The 19,082-nt window shown below is 39.6% G+C and overlaps 1 protein-coding gene across 5 annotated transcripts in view; it reads left to right on the top strand.

The window, feature by feature from the left end:
• Nucleotides 1-4,052: 4,052 nt before the first annotated feature.
• USP32 (ubiquitin specific peptidase 32) overlaps nt 4,053-19,082 on the top strand; it is a 79,417-nt gene continuing 64,387 nt past the window's right edge. For 4 of the 5 annotated variants that reach the window (XM_054847302.1, XM_054847303.1, XM_054847306.1 and 1 more), the window contains exon 1: nt 4,053-4,287. In XM_054847302.1, the coding sequence (XP_054703277.1) occupies nt 4,230-4,287 (58 nt within the window). In that variant the 5' untranslated portion in view covers nt 4,053-4,229. The remainder of the gene's footprint in view (nt 4,288-19,082) is intronic. The other variant, XM_054847305.1, reaches the window with a different exon arrangement.

Genomic DNA, 19,082 nt, shown 5'->3' on the forward strand with positions numbered 1-19,082 from the left:
TATTTTGGGTTTTTTTTGGTTTGGTTTTTTTTTTTTTGTCTGTTGGGCCATCAGTTTCTATACAACACTTATGGCAGTTTTGGCATTAGTTTTAGCTCTCTAGATGCTTTTTCATCTTTGTGCTGAAAACCCCTTCAGCCCTACCTTCTAATCTCGAATTAAATACAAATATTAGAGAGTAGCCTAATGTTTTGTGGGCTTGGGGTTTTTTTAATGTCATCCTCAACATCAAGATTGCAACTATTGTGGAGAATAGAGTGCAGCATTTACATAGAATACTGTAATACATTTATATATTTGCAGTAGTTTGCAAAAATCAACTGATCCTTAAAACATTAATAATATCCCAGGGTGGGGAGACAGATACTGGGAAAGGCAGAGATTTAGAAGCAAATAATAGAGCAGGGCCTAGAACTTGCATTTTTTTGTTCCTGCTTTTAGTGAATTTTAAATCGGGAAGTCTTAGAGACTCGTACTGTTCTTTTCAGAATTGTTTTTGATTCATTGCAGCAGTTCCACGATTACTTGGCCTACCTGTTTTGAGTTCAGGCCTCTCAATGCAACTTGAAACATGTTCTCCTTAGCAGATGCCCACTTCATCCTGATTTTTAATTTTTTTTTATTTTTATTTTTTCCCCCCATTTCTGGTAGCCTTGTGGACTGCCAGCCACCCTCCTGGTGACTGACAGCTGCTCTGCCAAGAAGGCAGCATTGCTGCAAGCCGCCTGCAGCTTCTGTGCAGCAGTAAATGTCTGTTTTTCCACAGATACTTGACAATAATGCAAAGACACTTAAACATGTTTTCTAAGTGCTTATGTATTAATTTGTGATTGGTGAATAATTAAATAAATCACAGCAATCAAAAGGACATGTGGCCAGTTAGATTTGCACATATAGCACTTTTCCACTAGGAGAGAAGCTCAATTCATCTAATACAAGTCTAAATTCACTGTATCTTAATTTGATTTACCTTTGACATAACATTTAAATAGTAGCAACATCTATAATCTTATGGTCCCCAATAAGGCTTCATTAAAAACTTACTGCCAGATCTAATCCATGGTTAGCATACAATGTCTTATCTCTAGGTTCCTGCTTCAATGCCTTTGAGAACATACTTAATTTAATCTGAACAAAGACACTGCCATCATAAGCCTCCAGTCTGATTTTCCAATCTAGAATATCTTTGTTATTAAATTTGGTGCAAGCCATGCTGCATACAATGGATCAAGTAAATGATTTTTAAAGCACTTTTCAAGCAAAATTCTACTGCTTGTTAGACATCACTTGTATCTCTGGGACATAAAAGAGATGTCACTTTAGTTTGGATTTTTAAAAATGTCATACAAAAATGCAGTATAAGTCTAAAGAACTTAGCTAGCTGTGAAAAACTGCAAGCTTTAATGTAATACATATGTTTAACCATTTTGGAAAGACCATTTTTTAAAATACGAATTGTTAATCATCATTCCAGCCTCTTTGCCTTCCTCTAGAGGAAAGACCTCCTCACTAGGAGGTTTCTGCTTCCTCATCTGCATCAAATACCAAGTCAGCTGTTTGTGACTATAAGCTGGAGGTAGGATCTGACTCGTAATTACAATTTTAGACATTCATTCTTTTATGATTTAGCAAGTGAACCAGTTGTTGTAAAAAGCCCTACACTGTCTAATAATTTTTGCAGCCCGAGAACAAGGTTTGTGCATGCTATGAGTAGAGGTTCTGTCAAGACATAACAGATAAAAATAGAATAGTTTTGCAAAGTGCTGGTGAGGCCTCAGTTGAAAATGGAATAAAAGTCTAGTTATCCATACTCGAAACAGTGATCTGAAACAGGCCTAGAGGGAGTCCACTAAGAACTGGTGGAACGAGGTACTACTTTAGAGGGGCGACTATATGAGAGCTTAGTTTGTCGAGGTTTTTTTGAAAGCTGAAAAGAGGTAGATAGGTTTCTGCAAATATACAGAAAGCGATGTCGAGTAACTCATTCAAGTCGCAACATGGAATTGGGTAGATGCAGGGCAGCAGTTATAAACTGGGGCGGTTGCAGTAGTATTGGATGGGAATCGTTGTGCCAGCAGGCTTCTTCACTCCCGTGTGTCTGGATGACACAGGCCTGGGAGTGCAATGTCAGTTCTGTGGTGTGCCGTGTTACTTGGGGGTTTGTTGTTGCTGTTTAATAATATAGCTTATTATTAAGTAAGAGACTTAAGGGAGGTGAGGCAAGGATAAATAGTCATGGAGAAATCAGCATGAAAACTAGAAGAAATCGGTGTGAAGCTGTCCTACACCACCATTGTGGTTGCTTCCTGCTCTAATTGTGTTCTGTAACTGCTCTGCAGTTGGGGTCTGGCTGTGTCCCAGTGCAGCTTGTTCCAAGCAAAACGGGACTCTCTATGTATCGTTATCTTTGTAATTCAGAGGAGCAACCAAAACATTAAAAGATTGTTACGAGGCATAGGGTCGCACAGGAATGCCGCAGTGAAGTCAGGAATTAAACCATGTCTCCTCAGCTGTGAGTTCGTACTTTTAAAAAAGTGATCCATCACAAATGGAGCATGGCACAATGAATGCCATCGTTAGGGGTTGAAATACTTCATTTAATCACAAGATAAACTGACTTCTCCAGCTGTTTCTGGTGTTGCCAACTTATGCTTTTGATTGACATGTTGCTGTGTTTGTCGAATTCATTCCCTCCAATATTTTAAAGAGTTTGTATTGTATCTAAATGGAAAGCTGCTTGGGTGAGGGACTATACTGAAAAGAGATATGTAAAGGTTGTATAGGAATAGGATGATATGAGATTTGTCTTTAAAAGACAAATATGTAACAAGTGGGTGAAGTATGTTCCCAACAATTTCATTTATATTTTCAAAAGGCACTAAGCTCTCCCCTCACCTCCTATAATCTATATTCCAGAGAGGCAAAGGATCCTTTGTGGCAGATATTATGCTTGAGTGTAATAATTATATTCTGTGTCACAAACCCAAGATAATAAACAATTCAGATGGCAGTAAGGAGGATTTACAAAGCTTAATTCATTTGTAGTGTCTTTGTGCTTGAGTAGTGTTACATGAGGAGAAATTTGGCCTTTGAGCTAGCTTCTCTGTAAGCGGCATTCCTGGCTTTGCATAGCAGATATGAAATTTGTTTGGAATGTTTGCTATAAAAATACCTACGTGTGAACTTACATCAGTGAGATGGTAACTTCAGCGTGACCTTTCTCCAGCTCTGATGTGGTAAGATCATTCAGTACAGAAACTGTAACTCAGGGAATGACTCGCAACTGGTGTTTTCACAGGCTGTGTCTGTGCGGGAGCAATCCTTGGAACGAGCTGCCCTTGGAAAGCAGTGTTTTCAAACTCCTTATTTTCTGCTGGAGAGTTGACCCAGGGTATGTTACCAGGCTTAATGTTGTAACAAAGCCATTTGGGAAATCCAGCCACTCTGTGTAAGTATTGGACTGAATACTAAAAGCAAACATGCTGAAGAACAGCAAAGGACGGAGGTATTTTTGATCCTTTTACAATTCAGTCCGTGTTTCAGACAGTGAAAAGACATTTTCATGGAACAGGAACTTCCTCCTGTCACCTCATGCTTGCAGTACTTCTCCTTAGAGGGGTCTGAGGAGAGCCGCGATCCCCGGTGAGGTATGGAGCTGGGCTGAAGGGCCGCCACGCAGGGGCCAAACCCAGGGCCGCTGCCCGAGGAGCCGAGAGGCCGTTTTGCCCAGGGCCCCGCGGCCTTGTGCCCCTGTCCTACTCCCGGCTCTCCCAAGGGACAGGCCCCGCCGACGCCGCTCGCGTCAGCCGCCCCCTGCCCGGCAGCAGCTGAGGGAAGGCGGCACGGGCGCGCGCCGGCGCCTTTGGCGGGCAGCGAGGGGGAGGCGGGTGCTGCCGCGTCACGTGACGCTACCCTGTGGCGGGAGGGGAGCGAGGGAGGTGCGCGCGCGCGCAACGTCTAGTAGGAGGCGCGAAGCGGGAGGGAGGGAGCGGGTGGTGGGGCCGAACAGTAACCGCCCTCCCCGTCACGTGAGTCGACGTGCGGGCTCATCACGTGACCGCCATGGAGGGGGCGGCGGGGAGGGCGCGCGGCCGCCTCCTCCCCCCGGCCGCCACGGCCCGCCCCGCCTCCCCCCGCCCGCGCCCTGTGCTCCGGAGTCGCTAGCGGCGCAGCCCGGGCTCCGCGGCGCCGAGCCGGCCGGCGGGGGAGGCCATGGACTGAGGGGCACCATGGGCGCCAAGGAGTCCCGCATCGGCTTCCTCAGCTACGACGAGGCCCTGCGAAGGGGTGAGGGCGGAGGGGGGGGGGAAGGAGGCCGCGGGCGGGCGGGTAGGGGGCGCGGCGGGCCTGCGGGGCCGGGGGGGTGGCAGCGGGAGGGGGCCCCGCTCTGTCCCTGTCAGCGTGCGGCGCGGCGAGACGGCGTCTGGTGGCTCCTCGCACCACCATGACAGACCCCGGCGCGGAGGCACTTGCGCCGTTCCTCTACCTCAGGCTCCTTCCCCGCCCCCTTCCTCTCCCCCCCCCCCCCCCCCCCCCCCCCCCCATTTATTTATTTATCTCCCCTATCTCAGTAATGGGGCCCGGGCAACGGCCGCGGGGAGGACCTCCTCTCCTCGCCGCCTCCACGCCTTGGCAGCGCTCCGCCGGTGGCCCTCGGCGGTGCCGTGACGGTGTCGTCCCGCTCAGCCGGCAGCGAGGGGGGGAGGGCGGGCGGGCGCTGATGCCGCCAGACCCTCCCGCTGTCTCGCAGCCCTCGGCCTTGCCTTTACCTGTCGCTTGCCGGCTCTCCTAGCTGCCCTGGAAACCGGCGTGGGGAAATCCTGCGATGTGACAGGACTTGCCGTGCTGCTCCTCTCCCCGCGCTGCCTGTCAGCTCACGGCTTTCTCGTACCTACTGGCTCCTCATGTTTACTTGCTGCTGCCCGCGATAGGGAGCACGTATCTGCAGCTCTAGGTTGAAAGATGGATGTAGCTTGTACGGTTTATTATATATGTTGCTGTTTTAGTCTGTTTCTAGATTCCTCCTGGAGAATTTAAAGAGGAACTAGCGAAGGGAAAACATAAACAAGCTAAATGCTGAATACTTGCAGCTGCAGAGCTCCAAGGCGACAGGCAAGCTACACCCTGTCAGCTACCTTGCTCTAGAACTGATGTCCAAGGACAAAGAGGGACAGTAATTTTCAACAGTAAATGGTTTGCAGGGAGGATAGTTTTTTATAATTGTTGGTCTGTTGTGGATTCATGTGATGTAGTACAGACTGTTAAAGTAGTTCACCTGTTTGATATTTAAAGCATTGATAAAATTTATAAGCTCAAAGCAATAGATGGCTGCCCTTTTTATTTCTACTTATATCTGACATGCATGCAACGATTGATAAGGGAAAACTGGGAGGAAACATTGAGTGTTACTTAAAGGGGAAACAAATTAATGTGAAATGGGATTTTTATTAAATATTTTAAAATATTTTTTTATAGTGGAGCCTCTGAGGGATGCCATGGCAAATAGGAAATGGAGCAACATACTGTCAAGCAGAAGAAACAAATATGTGATTCAAACTCACTTTCATTACAGATTTTAAACATAGCAGCCTTCAAGAATTTCACTTCTAGTGAAAGTATAGGAAGTCTTTAAAAGCATTGATGTATGTATTTTTAGAGGAGATGGAGTTACAAATGCAGCTTGGTAGAGGCGTGAAGTTGAATATAACAGGAAGTGTTTGAAATAAGCTCTTTAGTAGGAAATGCATTCATTTGGTCAAGATGTATATTTGAAAGTTCATAAATAAGAAAAAACAAATGTTTTGAATTTTAAAGTTAGATTTAAACTCATCACTACTTGAAAATCTAAGAACTTGATCTGGATGTTTCATAATTAAAAGTTTACTGGACGTAATAATAAGATTGATTTTTTTAGAAAGAGTTGTTTAAAATTATTTCTTGCACAGTGAATGTAATATTTTTCTTTGGTGTTATTGTATCCCTATGAGGCATTTAATACTGTTTTTCTGTAGGAGGACAGAAAGGTTGTTTTAGGCTTTCTAATATAAATTGATGTTTTGCTAAATAACTATGTTGTTTACTTAACCAGTGAATCATTGTATGTATAAAACAGACTAGTTATCAAAACATTATTTGTTAGGCCATTCTTACTTACACAGAACCATGCTGGTACTTGTGGCATTTCTGTGGACACAAATAGCAAACAGCTATAATGGATGAATGTTAAAAAAAAGAAAGCCTAATATACTTAAGTCCAATTAGATCTACTTTCTCTAATATTGTGTCCTGATTGTTAAATGCCGAGAAAGTTTTATATTAGGTGATATTGTACAAATTCTTCAACTGTGAATTCTTCATATGTAATCAATAGTGGTTAACTATACTTGTAGAAGCAGTCATCATTCAGAATGTCATGATCGTATTTTTGGGACACTAGTTTTAATTTCAGTTGTTCAGAATATCTGGAAAAATGCAGTGAGTGCTGCTGGTTCTGTAAGTTCCAGAAAATAAGGCTGACTTCTAAGTTGTGAATGGCTGCAACTTTATTTATTGCAATTCCATTTTGGGAGTAACCAAAGGTTGTGAAGGTGAGGAGAGTTTTTGTGGTTAAACGCTCACACTATAAATAACTGTAGCTAAAATGTAACTTCTATTCAAGGAGAAGAAAATGTGAGAGCAGTCTAGTGTTAATGGCCTTTTTCACCCTGGAGCATGAGATAGTACTGCAATTTTACTTTTTTTTCTGCTCCTTGGCACAGACAGCTGACTGACTGCACTGTGGATGACGTGGCCGTGTGGATGGGCATGATGGAGCTGTCTTGTGTCCACCAGTGCAGGTCACACTGAGACTTGTTAGTCTCCCTTTTTCCCTCATGCCCTGTAAAATCTATGTCTGGTTGTGTAGTTTGGGAGTGAAAAGTAAGGGATGCTATTTTAGACATCTTTTCTCTTGTTATGAATATTGCCAAATTATAGTCATCTTATTTATAGTAGCCAGAGGCACTACTTTGCTGTGGAAAAGGTATGGGTTCTGAACTTGTGATGAGAGCTCTTCCTGACCCTGCAGATCTCCTTCTGAGGATGACTTCTTTGTAAGTGGCTGAAATTCATGGACAGGTCATTATAGGTGAAGTAAAAGAAGTGTTTCATTCCAAACTGGACATAAGATTATTGGTTATTTTATCAAACTAAATTTGTGATGGCATAAACTGGTAATGTGGCTCGAGTTTGTTGCTTTTTTTCTTTAGCCCTAAGGTCCAACAGCAACTTTCCTCTTAGGGCAGTGCCGCAAGTCAGGCAGGCTTCCTTCACTCAGTTGGTATCCCATTTGGTTTGGTGCCTTTTCCAACATGTGCCTCCAAACTTCTGACTCCACTACTACCGTTCTGTTCATCAGGCTGTTGGGCTGCTTGCTCCTCCTGAGAATCGCCCCATGTTAGGCCTTGCGTTATGCCAAGGAGGTAGCGCCCTAAAGTCTGCCTCATCTTTTACTTGTTCTGCTGTCAGCCTTGACTCCCGATTCCTTAAAGACCTGTCTTTGGGCCAATAAAACTTTATAAAAGGAAGAACTTTCTATTACTGTTGTATTAGCACCAGCACAGCAGCTCCTCTGCTATGATGTGTTGTGTATAGAATATTTTAATAAGGATTCCCCAGGAAAGAGATAGCTATATGGTATTGATGGCCAATTTATTTCAGCTCCCTAAGGACTGTATTTTCCAGTGACTGTTAATGTATTCTGCTTAAGTAACTTTCAGAATATAATTGCAGACTGCGCCTAAATTTGTGGAGGTACTTGAAAATTATGAGATTATAGAATCTATAGTCAAAGTTTCTGTGAATGCTACTTAGAGCAGATCATGCTAACTCAGACCATTTTCAGCTTATGTATGCTAAATATTCAGTCAGGTAACCACTTAAAAGAAATGTCAGTGAATAATCATGGATCTGTCAAACTTGCGCCAGAGAGGAAGGTGGCATATTCTTTCTGCTTAAAGGAAGGTAAAATTTTTGTTGCATATATGCTCTGATGGAAGAAGGGGGAACTGCTGCCAACGTCAGTGTGGTCAGTGAGTGTACTGTTTGGAGAAATGAGTGGCTGCTGATAGATCCGTTTCATTGTGTTTTGTTTTGTGCACTGTGATCTCTGAGAAAAAGAGCAAAAAGAAAGAACACAAATAGTGCTGGCTTTCAAAAATGTGCATGCAATTAAAACACCAGCTAATATTGAGGCAAAACTTGCAGGTGTGTCGATTTCACAGGGTTTGCCTCTGGAGAGGTCATGAAACAGTAGTTTCTGAAGACAATTTTCTTTCCTGTTTGTGTATCTCAAAGATGCTACAAATTGGAAAACAACAAGCCCATCAAAGCAATGAAAATCCACTTTAATCCACAAAAAGGTTAGTTAGTATGCTTTCCAATAGTGACTAATGTTATGTGATGGGCAGAGGATAAATCTTGCTAATGACCTTTTGTGTCTTGATTGAATTTGAAAAATAGCTACATTTGTTTTATTTAAATCAAGGCATATATATCTGGTGTCTGATCATTAACATCCTCAAGCATACAGATGTAATAAATCTGACCAAAGGATGATAGAAAACTTGTGCAAATATATAATCATCTATTTGAGGTTGTCTTCATCTCAACCTGGTGGCAAAATCCATGAACTCAGCCCTTGAGCCCATAGAAGACTACTTTTTATTATTCCAGATTATGAAATTAACTTTTTAAATCCCAGATGCATTTTTAGGAAAAATGATCAGGGAACTATCTTAGTGGTTTATTCTCTTCTTTCTGTGTCCCATGAAGGCAATTGTCCTCCTTTCTTTTCTCTCATATCTGAAAAACAGTTCTTGAGCATTATAGGTAGGTGAATGTTCTTCAGGATAGGTTGTTTCCTGGGGGTATAAACCTGTGTACTTCTGTTTAAGGAGCTTTGAGTTTTCAGATTCATGCGATGAAAATGCCTGGATCTCTCTGACTTGGGTTTTTTTTTCCTTTTTTTTTTTTTTTTAAGCTATCAGAATGAATAGGAGCCACTGTTGAGGCAGTCTAGATTATACGGCGAGACTTGCTATGTCAGCCAGTATTTGATAGCTTTAGGGCTCTGTCATATGATTAAAGCAGGTATGAATGCATAGCTTCACACTTCCTGTTTATAAATCTGTAGAGCTGCAAGTAGCCGCTCAAATTCACAGAGCAGTAATTATTTCACAACTTTGGCATTCAGTTCTGATGCTTGTTTTGGGAGGATACCTCAGTAGTCTCTGCTGAGTATGTACTACAATGCAGAAGTGACTTGGGGAATTCTACTTAAGTTTCCAGGAACTGATGAAAAGAGGCTACTACTAGAAGAGAGGTTATTTATCTGTAACTCTTCATCTGCTAAGTTGCAGTGACCACTTTCTCTTCTTTTACTTCAGGTTCCAAGTTTAGAGAAGTGTACTCAGTGGTTTTCAGCCTCTTCTTACTTATAACTGCCCAAGTTATTTCCTATTGGAAGTGAGGAACATTTGTATAGTGAACTTAAGTCAACTAACAGTAAGTTTCCTTTCCTGAGATGCCTTTTGCGGTCTTTAGAAGTTCTTTATGAAATACCAGTTGAAAACTTATGAATTAAAGGAAAATGTTGCCTTCTGCTTAGGCTTCTGAGTGCTGTGGTCCTGAGGGAGCTGATTGCATACCTTTTAGTAGGTTTTTAGTAATTCTTAAGTGGTTCCCAAGTCCAGCTGTACCGAGCATGGCAGTAACTTGGTGAGTAAGTGCTCAGATGTTGGATGTGCACACAGTGATGCAAGTCTGATAAAAGAGGATTTAAGAATGTAGGCATTTCATAAATGAGACACAGTTGAACATCTTAGAGAAAAAACCCTCAAAACCTTGAAATGTGATTCAGTATATGTTGGGAGTCCTCTGTTTTCTCACTTAAACAGGTGAATTGTGTCTCTAAATAATATCAGTCTCATAATATTAGATACATTTTTGACTTGTCAGCATGTTACTAGAGATTCAAATCAAAGTGGTTAGGAAAGCTGCCAAATGAGCGTAAATAGATAATATCATTCCAGCCATGGTGGCTGGAAGTTAAAGGATAAGCTGAAAAAATCCACATTTTGACTGTTAAACATCTTGATATAAGCAAAAAGAACAGGCTATTATCTATATAATGTATTTTCTAACATTGATGTAGACTAAAATTGAGTACTCAAAACATGTGTTTTATAGATTATATGCCTATATATCTTATAGCTCATGTAACTCTTGCTTGTTCTGCTTTATTTCTGGTATTTTAATCAATGAAATCAATTACTTTCATGGTCACCTCTTTCTAATCAGTTTCTAGTTTTTACTCCTGTAACAGCAGGTGGGCTTTTTTTTTTTTTTTTTTTTTTTTTTTTTTAAATATACATACCCAGAGAAAGCTGTTGAACTTCATCCTTAGAGATTTACAAGACCTGCCTGGACAAAGCCCTGTGCAATCTGGTCTGAGTTCAGTGCTGTCCCAGTTTCAAGCACAAGGTTGAACTAGGTGACCTCCTGAGATGCTTTCCAGCCTGATAGATTCTATGAGATATTTCTGTTCATCTTGAGTTTTGTTATATTTCATAAAAACAAGGCTTTACATCAGGGTCCTAAATCTACCTGACAATGTCCTACAGAGAAAATAAAATAAGACAAAAATAGAAACTAGGAAGCTTTTGAAAACGATATGAAGCATCTCTAATGAAATGTGAAAGGAAAAAAAAAAAAAAAGAGGGGGCTACTTGAGTCCGTTGTACTTGACCTGTAATAGTATCAGGCTTTCTGGCTGCTGACACTGTGGGAGAAATGAGTAAAACAACCCCCACCCCCTTTCTTCTGCTCAAAGGGAAGCCAGCCTACTGTCTCATTTCATAAAATAAGTAAGGCATTCAGTTCTTTAGTACTCAAAAAAATGAAATCACATTCAAAAAATGGGCCTGTGATGGGATGACAAGCTTTGTGAGAATAAAAAAGAACATAGCATTAGCAAGTTATGTGATTAGGTGAGGCATGATATGTCTATTTAATTCTATAAATTGATTATTGTACAACTGCTGCTTTGTGATAGGACCGATTATGATTTTTCTGTATTTGAAAAAAACAGATGTTACTAATGTCTGTCACTTTAAAAATGACAGAATACCTTCTGAAAAGTGAGTATATTTTTGGTTAGGTTGTGAATTCGTACATTCATTCTAGATAATTTGGTATATGGGGAGTGCTGGCTAGGTCTAATGAGTTGTATGTCCTTGAGCTCTTATCATGGCATCTGTATGACTTAACTACTAATTATTTTTAAAATAATCTGCTCTTTTTTGCTCCAAGAAGAAATTCAACATACAGTGAGCATACAGAAAACAAATGGAGGATGGGTAGAACAAGTGTTGCATTTTCAAATACCAGAATTGTTTCTGTTCACTGACTAAGTTATTTCAAGGACTGTTGTAAACCAGAGCTACCCAGTTGGGTTTTTTACGGCCTCCTGGGTTATTTAGCAGGAGTCTATTAATTTTAAAGATTTGCTCAGTGGGGAGCTGTGCATCCACTTGAGTCCTGCTGGGCCAGGCAGGTGCTATGTTCCTCCTTGGGTTGGGAGCTGCCGTGTTGTCTCACTGCTGCTGACTGAGAGACTGGGAGTGCACCAAGAAACGCTTGGTGTCTCACCGTGGAACCTTACAGAGTAAGGTACTTATGGGAACCTATGAAGTGGTGTTCTTAATGAGTAGAAGAAGCGTGAGAGTTTTCTGCCTGTGCTTGACTGATAAGTCCTTCCCTTTGTAATAACTGTGGTGTTTGCTAGCCAATTTGTTACTGCACCTTAGGTTGCTAGCAGTGCTAAACTCTTTGGTGGTAACTTAGAATTATTTTGAATAACATGTGGGGCTTTGTGTTCAGTGGAGGCTACTCGGGAGCGCACAGCGATTGATTGGAACTGCCCAGCCTCTCTTTAGGTGAGCTCCAGTTGGGTGTTGACTGCTAGCTGAGTTCTACAAGGAACATCCAGTGAGATGGAAAGTGTGCTGAAGGTACATATGCAGGTCTTCAAGTTCTGCATACGTGTTTTCAGAACTGCATTTTACAATCTAGTCTTCAGTATTGTTTGTAATAAAACTGATGATTTCCTAGTTTAAGTTTTTGTATAGGAAAGCAAGTCCTGGAGGTTAATTCTAAATAAGACTTCCAATTTTTAAGTGTTTTAAAACCAAATTATTTCTTAATTTGTTACATTGCTTGAAGCAGTTGCTTTTTCTTTTAGTTATACTTAGTCTGAATTACTGTGAATGTCCATGTGATATTTGCAGTATTGAATAACTACAAAAAGCATCTTTAACATTTAATTTTCATATGAAAAGGTCATTTACATAATGAGACAATGAAGCCTTTGGGCAAAGATGAATGTGGAAGAAAAATCCATTAATGTTGATTCTGCGTAAGAGTTTGAAAGGGTCTAATTCACAAAACTTTGAATACTATATTATTGCTAGCACTTACTGGAATAAAAATACTGTGCTTGCCTGAAGAGTGGCAAAATCCTAATGCACATTCTCTTTTCAGATTTCTTCAGGGACATCTTACTTTTGTTAGTGATGACTCTGTATAGCTTTAGTGTTTTCAGCTTAACTGTGTAGTAATACTTAGCATTTCTTTTTTACGTAATGAATTTTAACACCTCTGAGAAGTGGGTTTTTATAAGCTTGTGTTTACAATTAGGCAGGGTTGGCATAGTCCTTATAGGTGGGGACATGTTTGGAAAGAGTGCATCTCTTTTAGCTGCAGTTTTATTAAACTGGTGTGAAAGCTGTTATGGATTTCTGATTCTTAATGGGTATAAGCTGGGTTCAGATCTTGGTTTGAAACAAAATATGTCTGCCTATAGTTTCTGTAGTGGTTCACCAGATCTGTTTAAAAAATGATGCAGGTTATAATCAATCACAGCATTTTTCTGTGTAGACCATTAAGTCGTTCATCATAATGACAACAAAAAAAATTCCTTCATTATTTTAGTGTAATATGGACATGTGGCGGAGTTCTAGGAGATAGAGATGTGAGTTTCTTGGTTAGATAATCTAATAGTTTAACAAAATTACTTTCTTTTAAAAATACGCTAACGTTTGCAACAAGGCCTTTATTTGGTTTTGAAGCAAAATAGGATATGCCTGAGAAAGGTTTGGACAAATGATAATCAAGGCAGTTTGTATTGACCAGGGTTTATTTCCTGTTGTATACATTACTTAATGTAAAAGTGGTGAAAGCACTGAAATAGTTACTTACCTGAATCATTACCTCCACTAAAGTGATTAGCTATCACAGGTAGGGTGACTTGGCATATCAAGTGACATGCCATGATCTCTAGGGTGTTAAAATCCTCCTCTCCCTTTGCCTTTTAGCCTATCACAACACACAACAAGCCTCTCCTATCCCATGGAAATGTGCTGATGAGGCTAACAACTTATTGTGTTTACTGTGCAGTGTATTTGGGGGAAAATAAGGGTCTCTTTTCTGGAATGGCGTTCATAAGCTGCACAAATACCAATGCACTAAGGTGGAATGCACTGCAAACCATCCAGAGTTTCTAGGACAAGGATGCTGTGGACGCAAAGAGGACAGCCCCTTACGCATAATAGGTAACTGGGGGCAAAATGAGAAGATAGGCAGAAATATCGTCTGGCTTTACACATTGCCATACGCTTCAATTTTGACTTCTAGAATGGTTTTAAAGACTCAGTGAGACATTCTGTACCTTAAAAAGGAATTTGACTTTTCTTCTGGTCAGGTTCTCTGTAGGTATGCGTCATGAGCCGCAGAGAAAAGCAGCGTGGAACAGGTCTGGAGTGAGGCAGCCATGTCAGCTGTCAGTGCTACATGTGCTTCTAACCATCTACTCAGAAGGGCAAACGAAGCTATACTTTCTGGTATCTTATATAACATTTATTTTGCTGATTATTTTTATTTAATGTCCAAATCCTTTGAAGCTGTTTCACTTAGTTTAGAGTCTGAATTGGACCCAGAAGTTGAGAGGCAATGTCACCAGGCCAAAATAAGAAATAATTGCATTCTGCATAAAAATGTGTTCTTCGTCCTTTAAAAATAAAACCTACTATAAACCCTTCTGAATTCTTCCTCACAAGTCGTGGTTTTTATTCGCATTGTATCTATCTTTGTTAGCTGGTCTTTCAGTTGTCATTCACTCTCATACAATTTAATTTCACGTTAAGTACTTAGTATAGAATGTATGCTTATGTTTCTCTTTGTGTTTTGATTGATATTCCTTATCTTAATTTATAGTGATAATGGAAATGCTGAGGTTTTGTCCTGTGGCAGACTGCTTTGGCAGCAAGTCATGAACTTAAATACTTTAACAGGTATATGCTACTGTCTCAGTGGAACTCTGCAAATGATCATAAGACTGATTTAGTTGGATTTTTTTCACAGTTCTTTTAAATGATCAATCTTACTGCATTAGTTTGGAAAATTGTTCTTTTAAAATTCTGAAACCTTGAATGAAAACAGTGGGGAAGAAACTCAGAAACCTAAGCAGAACAGGAAGTGCCAGATTTAATAAGTCTGTGGATGTAGAGAAAAAGAACTGAAAGTATTAGGATAGTAATTATGAGAACTTCAGTTCTGCAGATTAAATTTGATCTAAAAATGATCTTGAATATGGCATCATGAATCTATTTTGGGCTGAAGAACCACTTCCTTTCAATCCATGTTTCTAGTTGTTAGGTGTTATCCAGAAACAAAATCTTATTCTGCACTGGAAATTTCCTAGTCTTGTAAAGATGATTTTCATCACATTTTCCCTAACAATGTGATACAGTTAAATCCTGGATTTTAGTTTAAAAATTAGAAAAGTGGATTTGCACTTTGCATAGCTGAAGCAGCAGTGCTTTAAGAAAAAATCACCATCAGCAGCAGTTAGTGCAGTCGGTACAGCCTGCTCTGTATTCTGTGAGGATGTTAACGAAGGTTGTTATCAGTGGAAAAGTAATATCAGAACTTTTTGGTCCCTGTTTTCCAGCCTTGTAGCTAACAACATGATTTTTCTTTTCCTAAAGAATTCTGATTGATCTTTTTGCCACTAACAAATTCCCCACTTTTTTTGTTACCTGCAATTCAGTGTTGTCTTCTAATCACCGTGCTTAAAGAATAGTTGTGTAAATATCTTGTGTGAACTAACCTTGCTCTTTAAATAATGAGTAGATTGCAATGTAGATAGGTTAAAGGAGGAAGGAACTGTAATATACACAAATTCTAATATAGACCACTGGCTAAATATCTGCAGAAGCCAGAATATTAGAAGAATAGAGGTTAAAAAGCAGAATATAAAATACTTGATAAGTACATCTTCATATAAAATGTTCGTAACTTATTATGTAAATGTACTGCTTCTAATAGGGACTGGAATGTCCTTGGAGATATCTTGTGAGTCTCTTCAGGGATTCAAGGAGAGATTCCAGTTGCTGATGCTATGCAGGGCATTGTAGCTCTTTGTTGTTAAGTCATTCTAATACCTTTTCTGTTTCTATATTTCTTTTCTGTGAAACATTGGACAGTGTGTTTATTTGAAACTCTGAAATTTGAGTGATCATGTCAATCTAAGCTGGTCAGTGGCAGTAAAATTACTGGAAGGTGGTTTCCTATACAGCTGTTACATCGTGTATCTAAATACGCTGTTTCATTCTTTTGAATGTAGGACCTTAGGAATACTGTACATCTAATGATGAATAATTTTAGAGATAAATTTTGTAATAGAGCACGGATATACTTAAAACTAGTATGGATGTTTATGGAGAATTCTCTTAACAGGAGATGCAGCAGTGGCAATAGAGTTGGGAAATAGTGACGCTAATTGTTTGCTATTGTCTGTTAAAAACCATTTCCATTTCAGTTCTTGGTGTTCTACCAAACCTGTAATACGGTCCCAGAACTAACCACATGTTAGTTTTTATTTTATTTCTTGCCTATGTAGGCTAGTGTCTCTATTTGTGATTCTGCTTTTATTTTTCAGCCATTCACCGATTGCATAGCAAACTTGTTATCATGTGTTGATAACAGTGTGACAGAAGAAGTAAATTTATGACCTGACACTAAAATAGTTCGCTTCGCATCTGAATTTGAGATTATATTTTACACAGATGTATCCCCAAGAGTGGAGAATAGGAAGGCTCAAAATACAGTGCCGTTTATTGTCCATCAGCTGTATGTATACGTACATGTGTGTAATGTGTTTGTGCCAAAACACTTGACTTCCAAGTGAGTAATGTTTTTCTTCTAACTTTAGAAATTAAGATTTAGCGGCGTATTAATACTATTTGAATCTTTTATTACTCTTGTCATAGTATTTAAGTACTACATTTAACTAGAGCTAGCTCTTCTAGCTGCTGGAGACTAACACTTGAGTAAATACTTGATCAAAACTATACCAGCAATTGCAAATTAGAACTCCTTGCCTTTTGTCCTCACTAAAGGCTATAGGAAACACTGCCTTCCTATGCAGAAGTTGCAGATTCTATTTAACTTTCAGGTTTAGACTATATTTTTTTAATTAGAGAACAATTCGTAGTATAGCTGCATTTAGTGTCTTTGACACCGTTGGGAGACAGACAGGATATGAAATATTTTATATTACAGTGTATTTTAGCAAGATTCTTATGTGGTGTTTGCATTTACATAGTTGGCATTTGTCTTTGCCTTTTATTTTAATAGGTTGTTTATTTCTTGGAAATGAGTTATATAACGTCATTTTGTGTATCTTGTAAAAGCATAAATAGATGATTTTCATGGTGGTAATAAAGTGGAAGCAGCTTTTCTGAATTGTGACAGAAGCTGTTCTGCTCACCTGTGGCAATACAAACTTTCAGTGTATTTGGCAGGAACGCTGAAGGGACAGCTCAGAGGCACAGAGTTTTGTTTCTAATCTAAATCAACTAAGTATCCATTCTAATACTGAAAAGGCTGAGAGCTAAGCACATCACCCTGGGAAATCATATACAAACTGCATAAACTATGAAGAACCATCAGAAGAAAATAGTAGTGGAAAAGGAAATAAAAAATGAGGAATGAAGAGTTTAGAAATTGGTCAAAGATCGACGACTACGCTCAGGTGACAGTAGGCATCCCAGGCAGGGTTGCTTACTTTTAGGGCTTCCCAAACTCCTGATAAATTTTTGTCCATGCTTCTGTCTTTTGGAGGGGAGTTCAGAGTTCTTGCCGTAGCTACAAGATGGCTTATGCTCTGTGTTGAAAACCATTTAAAACTTGTACTTCTGCCTCCTTTCCTTTTCTGTACTGTTGCCATGCCTGGCTGTGCTGGTCAGCTAGCTGAGTGGTCTCGCTTCTCCAGGGTCTGCAATAATTTACTCAGAGCATCTAGAGCAGTAACAGCACCTCATCTTGGAAGAAGCGATAAGTGCTCTGACAGGGGCCTGTGGCTGGGAAAGGTGGCATCCTGTGATTAATCAGGGCTAGAAATAGCTTTGTTTGGTCACTGAGAATGAGTTTACCAGTTCTTTAATTGATAACAGTAATTACTTTGGTTCCTAATATTGCAGTCTTCTGCACTTAAATTTGGGGTTGTACGTGTGGTAAAAGTTATTGTAATCATCTGCAGAGGTTTCTGAATTTTCAGGTTCTTTCAGATTTCCTCTGGGGCTCACAGGGTTGGACTGATAAGCATATAAAACTAGGCTCCTTTAATTCTGAGGATATAAAATATCGCCACTAAGATTTAAGTGCTCAGATTGTGGGAGGATTATTTCACTGTTGGGGCTATTATGTAGCAATTCCTCTCCACACTAGTCTTAGGAGGAGGGCTGTCACAGAACCTGTGCTGATTAGCTTTGCTTGAAGCAAACATAATCCAAATAGCAATGTGACAGTGTGTGCCCTGATGGAGATACTTTACAGATGGATAAAACAGGCTAATAATACTTAATGGCATTCTTTTTGAGGATGGTAACTGTGAGAAGTAAGCTCTTTGAAGATTAAAAGCGTCACATAAATGCTAAGTATTCATGTTACAGAAAATTGGCAAATCCTATTGTAATAACTAAATCTTCTGCTCTCCTCACACAAGATGTTAAACCTTTGATATGCATTATGGTTAGGTCTGATAGAACCAAGAAAAGCTTTATCCTAAGATGAGCCACTACTACCAAAAAACAAAGAATAGGTAGGAGGAAAAAAATACAAATGGATTGAATAATTTGATTATTTTTTTTAACTACCAAAACTGTGTTGCTGTTATTGTTAAATTCCTGTTATTGGTAAATGTCATGTTGAGACTGTTAAGTCTTTAGTGAGATGCTCTGTTTAATTTGAATGGTGTCATTTTTGGTACTCTCTTTATGAAAGATTCCTTAAGAGTGGATTAATTTTTTTCATTAGGGGAGGCAGGATTTTTTTTGTCTCTGTTTCCTCCCAAAATACTCTCAAGTGGATTCCTTTTTGGCAGGAACAGGTGGGTGTGGAGGTTGTATTTTTAGTCATAGCTGGTTCATTTATCTCAATTGTATTGTATTTTGCAGTTTGTTCTTCCTATTTGGGGTTGTTCCCAAACATACTTCACGTTCACTTACAGATTTTACCTCTTTGATGCTTTTTAGTAATTGCTTTGGTTCTTGACAACTTCATAACCACAGCCATTAAGTCACAGTAAAGACTAATGAAAAAAGTAATAAAATTTCCATGTGTAACTAGGATGAAGATTCCTGGGGGAAATATTGAGCAAGTGATTACAGGGAACATAATTGTCTGGTTAGAGAATTATATGCCCTGTGAGTTTGATATTGAACCTGAAAAATTGTCACTTAAAAATCAAAATAGTAGAATTATTAAAATTCTGAGCTGAAAGTCAGGAAGAGCTTCAGGTAGGTGAGTTTTGCTTGCTTGCTGAAGGATGATCAAGTTGTCTGTTTTATTAAGATTCAAGTTTGGTTATTTTTAGTAAAAAATAAATGCAGCGTTATGCTGATGGTTGCAAATTATTGCTTGCTCTGTATAGTTGAGATCTGCAGGGCTGGGGTTTTTTTGTTTTGTTTTTTTTAAGGGACTGA

This window comes from Grus americana, chromosome 19 (genome assembly GCF_028858705.1).
Source record: "Grus americana isolate bGruAme1 chromosome 19, bGruAme1.mat, whole genome shotgun sequence".
In the NCBI taxonomy this organism is placed as follows: domain Eukaryota; kingdom Metazoa; phylum Chordata; class Aves; order Gruiformes; family Gruidae; genus Grus; species Grus americana.